General features: G+C 44.7%; 1 protein-coding gene across 1 annotated transcript; it reads right to left on the bottom strand.

Annotated features, from left to right (window-relative positions):
* Positions 1-2,054: 2,054 nt before the first annotated feature.
* On the bottom strand, positions 2,055-3,807 carry aplnra (apelin receptor a). Its single transcript, XM_034541871.1, has one exon. It carries the CDS (start codon positions 3,653-3,655, stop codon positions 2,570-2,572), a length of 1,086 nt encoding a protein of 361 aa, XP_034397762.1. The 5' UTR covers positions 3,656-3,807; the 3' UTR covers positions 2,055-2,569.
* Positions 3,808-5,470: the final 1,663 nt, after the last annotated feature.

The following is a 5,470-nucleotide window of genomic DNA, read 5'->3' as shown; positions in this document are numbered from 1 at the left end:
CCTCATTTATGTGATTAAATTACTCGTACAAGGTGTTTATTTTTAATAGAAGTAACAGCTGTTGGTCAAACCAGTACATTAATATGTGCACGTTTATGCTCCACTCTCCTAATGAGGAAGAAATAACATGTGTAGGTACCAGTGGGTTACCATGGTTGAACTCCTTCTCAGAATACTTTGGGAACACTGTAACGCACACACTCACAAATATCCACACACGCAGACAGGTCACACAGGCCACACACAAACACATGTATGTGCGTTCAGAGGCCGTCACAATTGTTGTCTTTGTGTTGGCAGTGTCCCCTGTGCTCCCCCGGTGCTTTGCTCAGCTGGTATTCTGGGTGAGTTATCCCAAAGTGGACTTGCTGCCTAACAGCGTCAGACAAGCTGTCAGCCCAGCTCATCTCAATAACAACAAAAAGTCTGGCCATGCATGATTGACTCCACCCTGATTCCACTGTCTTATTGTCATACATTTAAAGGACGAACCAGATAAGGGCGGTCTGCTTTATGTCCTGATCGTGATGCTGTAAAAGCCGGTCGTATGGGCTATCGCTTATAAAGCTGTCCAAATGGCATCTGACTCATATAAAGAGAATAACTATGTGTTTAAGCAATCCTGCTTCTGTCTGCGTATGATGAACAGGCCCAGGCCCCTCACATCCATCCTGGGATCCACTTCAAGCTCCTCTGCAGTCAAATCTGCTGCATTTTGCCAGGATGGACAATAAGTAACATATGATCGCTCACGCACAAAGACGAACTGAACTATGCGTCTTCACGTTCTCGCTATTTCACATATGTTGTTACTTTACAGTGCGATGCGAGACGAACTTGTGTAGCTGCAGCTATTTCTCCCCACCGTGTTCACTATTTCTTCCTCTATAAAGGCCTCTGCTCAGTGTGTTGGAGCATTTGCCCCCACAGCCCCAGCCTGCACTTCAACAACTGCTCTAACTGCAATCACTTGTCTGCGGGGACAAATATTGACTTGTTCAGTGTCCCGACTTCTGCCAGGATTAGAGCCCCACTTCCCCCCCGCCGCCGCCATCTCCAAACGGTGATTATGTCCAACAGAGCTCATTACTGTCAAACCAGAGGATCCCTCAGAAGAGTCACTCATTGGTAAGGACCCTATTATTCTGTGAACATGTGGGGTTCGGGTGACGTTACGTCCTGCGGATAGAAAGAGTCTTTTTGTGTGTGATTGTTTTACATGAATTGTAAATACTTAAAATGTGCTTAATTTATAATTTGGAATATTTGTAAAGGCCTCCATCTGCTATTAAATTGAAAACACTTTGATTGTGACCCACAGGACAGTGTCATCAAATGGTTAGAGTACCACAGCTGATGGAAGTCACAAGTGAGCATTGAATACACACTCAGGAGGACGGCCACTTTGCATAATCCGGTTACAGTCTGGATACTGACTGTGAATCAATAGAGATTAGAGATCTATTAGTCTGAAGGTGTAAACCAAATGCAAAAAGCATTCATAACAAAGCTTTAACCCTCTGGAGATACTTCACGCTGGAACAACAGGAAGGTGTAATGAAACTGATGTTGAACTGCAGGAGTTTAATTTCCAAAAGATACCCCTTAGTACAAATATTTACATTTAGTATTAGAACTTTTTGTGTTTACAAAGTACTTTTTGGTCTTCACTCAAACACACACACACTCAATAAATCTAAGAAATCTGGTTCATAGAACACATCTTTAATACAGTAGTTAGTTACAGTGATGTCAAAAAATAAAAGATATACATCAAATCGGAACATTTATTTACAGAGTTCCTTTGTCCTCTTTTAGTGCTTTGACTACACTGCAAAATCCCTCCACCCCACCCCGCCCTGTTCCTGTTCCCCAACAACATTTGTCAATTGCCATCTGCCTGTCTGCCCCAGTCTCCTCTCAACAAACTATATAATTAAGCCGCAACACCTTTTCTCCTCTTACACGTCCCCCCCCCCCCCCCCCCCCCCGCCTCCATCCCCCCGCTTCCTGCAGACTTCTACCTTCAAAAACAACAAGTTTTTTTTCAGAGGACACTGCTTTATTTGATTTCCCTGCTCACATATATTTTTAACAAGTGCTTCTAAAACAAAACAGCAATAGATCTGAACAAGAAAAACAATGCTATGGTATGAAAATACTGTACAGCTTTATGTTTCATCCAGTGTAAACTGATAAATTGATTTGCAATTACCAACATCAGTGTGTGTTTCAAAAATCATAATGTTGCCCTCTTTCCATGAAAGAAATTAACTTTTTTGCAGAGCAGGACAAAACAAAAAATATACTTTTTCTTCTCTGAGAATTTGAGCAACAAAGCAACTAATGAGCTCAGCCAGCTGGCTCCAGCTTCAAATCAGAGCATCCACATCTTTCACAGAATAGGAAGAACAAATTATGGATTTCATGACTGTGAGCAGTGAAAGTTCAACATCTCAGCTTACCAGCTTTGAACAACGGACACATAAAGTCATTTTTTTTACAAGTGTTCCAGTGGTTGGAGCTGGGACCGACCCGCAGCCACGCTCCACCTTTCCTTTTACCCTCTCTACACCTTGGTGGCCAGAGACTGAATCTCTGACTTCTGAGTCTGGGCACTGAGTGTGGAGGACATGGAGCTCATCTGGCCATGCATCGCCTTCTTCAGGTTGAGCAGGCACAGACACTGGGAACGAAAGCGCAGGTCGAAGAAGGCGTACAAGAACGGGTTGAGGCAGCTGTTGACGTAGGCCAGGCAGGTAGCGTAGGGGTGAGCCAGAAGCAGGAAGCGCAGGAAGCCGCAAAAGTTCGGGGCCAGGTTCAGGTAAGACAGGGCATCCATGCTCTTTAGCACGTGGAAGGGCGTCCAGCAGATGGCAAACACCACCACCAGTGTGGTGATGATCTTCAGCAGCCGCTTCTTCTTCTGGTCCTCCTTGCGCAGGTTGTTGAAGTGGCGTGTGACGGTGCAGCCGATGAAGCAGTAGAAGATGGTCATGGCCAAGAACGGTAGGAGAAAACCCAAGGCGGAGGAGGACAGGCTGAGCCCGGCTATCCAGAGGTACTCGTGCCTCTGGTTCATGGTGACCAGGCTGAAGTCCATGGCGCATGTGGTCCGGTTGCTGTTTTGGTCGTTCACAGTGGTGCGGAAGAGCAGCGTGGGCACAGCCAACAGGCCGGACAGGAACCAGATAGCACCCAAGGACGCCAGCATGGTGCCCCTTGAGCGCAGCCTGCTGCTGGATAGAGAGTGCACGATGGCCAGGTAGCGGTCGAAGCTCAGGCAGGTGAGGCAGAACACACTGGCGTACATGTTGACCAGAACAACGTAGCTGCTGATCTTGCACAGAGCCACACCGAAGGGCCAGTGGTAGCCCAGCGCTGTGTACACGGCCCAGAGAGGCAGGGTTATAACAAAGGTGAGGTCCGCAATAGCCAGGTTCCCTATGTAGACATCTGCAGCCCGACGTTTAGATTTGGATCTCCAGACGGTGAAGATGACCACACCGTTACCTGACAGGCCCAGGATGAAGATGAGCATGTAGAGGACCGGGATGAGGGAATAAGAGGGCTCCCACTCTGAGAAGTCACATGCAGTCTCATTGTCATCATAATAGTCATAGTTATCAACATATTCCCCAGTGGTGGTCTCCATGCTGCAGTGGAAAAGAAATCCTTCGTTCTCAGGAGAAGAAGAAAAAGTTTCCTGTACAGTTCCAAGTCTTCAGAAGTGAGCCAAAGCAAAAATCAGAGAATCACAGGAGCCGTGGGTTCTGCTGAGTTGACTGCTGGTGGGAGTGGAAGGAGGGCAGATTGTGTGAGAGAGTGAGTGACTGTTGGCTCTGTCTGCCTTTTTAAACTCGGCCCTCCACACCCCTGGTTCCCTCCCAGGACGACCCCCCTCCTCCTCCCTCTCCACCCCCAGTAAAACATCTCTCAGCCCCCCTCCTCCTTTCATCCCCTCTCTCACCTCTTCTGGGGGCCCAACCCGAGGACGAGGATCCCCGTATGACAGGTGAAACCCTCGAACGAATGTTTTTGGACAATGGGAAATTAATAACCATCTTTTAGGAATCAGCAAGAAACCCCTTATTTAATTAACGGTTTAATTCAGTAACTAAGAAAATTAAGAATTTGCCTACTCGATCCCAACCTGAGGTCCGATCGAAGTTGCATTTTGCGAAAGAGAGACATGAATTAATCCATCAATCAATGAATAAGTCTACATCATTTTAACTTGCGATCGTGAGCCAGTTCTAACCATAACAATACTAATGATAATAATGTAACAATAATAATAATGCTGATCATGCAGCAGTTGATTTAATCAGTGTGTGCCCGTTACTGAAGAGATTAAATGACATCATATAAACAAAGCGGACAGATGCAGACCTGTTGGCCACTCTGCTCATCGTCGCTGGAGAAATATTGTGTCTCTTAATCGGCATGAAAACGTTTCAGCGTTGCATTATTTTACACTTCGTTAGTAAAAGTGGATTTTGCGCACCGTGTTCGGAACAAGTCTGGGCATCTCAACTGGTCTCGTTTTACATCCCAATCCCAATCAAACGGCCCTTAAAAGTGCAAACTGTCGGATGTGTCACATTTCTTCTTTTTCTTGTCGCCAAATTGACAATTAACGAAAGTTTACCGTCAGATTAAAATGTGTTGCAGTCTTGCCATCAGAAATATCAGCCCACCAGTTGGATGAGTTGCCTTGAAATATACACGTAATTAGATCGACAGTGAATTGCAAACTGTTTGAAGATTAGATTAGACGTCAGCGGGCAGCTCGAGGGACGTGTGAATTCAATTCTCAAGTCTGGGGATTTATTTCCATGATAAAAGGCCAAGCAAACGCACCGGTTTGAAACAAAAACACAAGGAAACCTCACATCGACACCATCACTGTGCTAACAATGTCTATTTATACATCGTTTTCATTGAGCCTGTTGGTTAATACATGCTCATTTATTGAATTCATGCAACTCACAACACATATTACATTTGTATTTTATATATTATATGTAACTGTCCAACAATAAAACAAACCACAACAAAAAATAGGAAACGTTTCTAAAAGGATCGTCAACACCCAACCTAAAGATAGAATTATGCATTATGGGAATTCAACTTTACTGAGCACAACCATCTGCAAAACAACAGTTTGAGAAACGATTCAATCAGCTCACAAAATAATGTTATTTGTAGACCTGCACTAACACAAGACAGGTCAAATTAATTACCTTCAGTGAAACCGTTTTGAGCAGTGCTGAACAATATTTACAGCAGTTTTGATAATCTGCCCAAAACTTGGCCTCCTAGTGGTGATGACAGAGAGCTGCTACTACATAAATCCTCACTGTGGATCATTATTCTGTAAACGCTTTCAGTAAAGTTCTCTTTGGATCCCAGTTCATCAGTCTGGTTATTGTGCTGCACATAAACTTTATCTTTCTTTCAACAATGA

This window comes from Cyclopterus lumpus, chromosome 9 (assembly GCF_009769545.1).
Source record: "Cyclopterus lumpus isolate fCycLum1 chromosome 9, fCycLum1.pri, whole genome shotgun sequence".
NCBI classification, from domain to species: Eukaryota; Metazoa; Chordata; class Actinopteri; order Perciformes; family Cyclopteridae; genus Cyclopterus; species Cyclopterus lumpus.
Note: the sequence above shows the minus strand (reverse complement) of the source record. Positions and strands in the feature narration are given on the sequence as shown.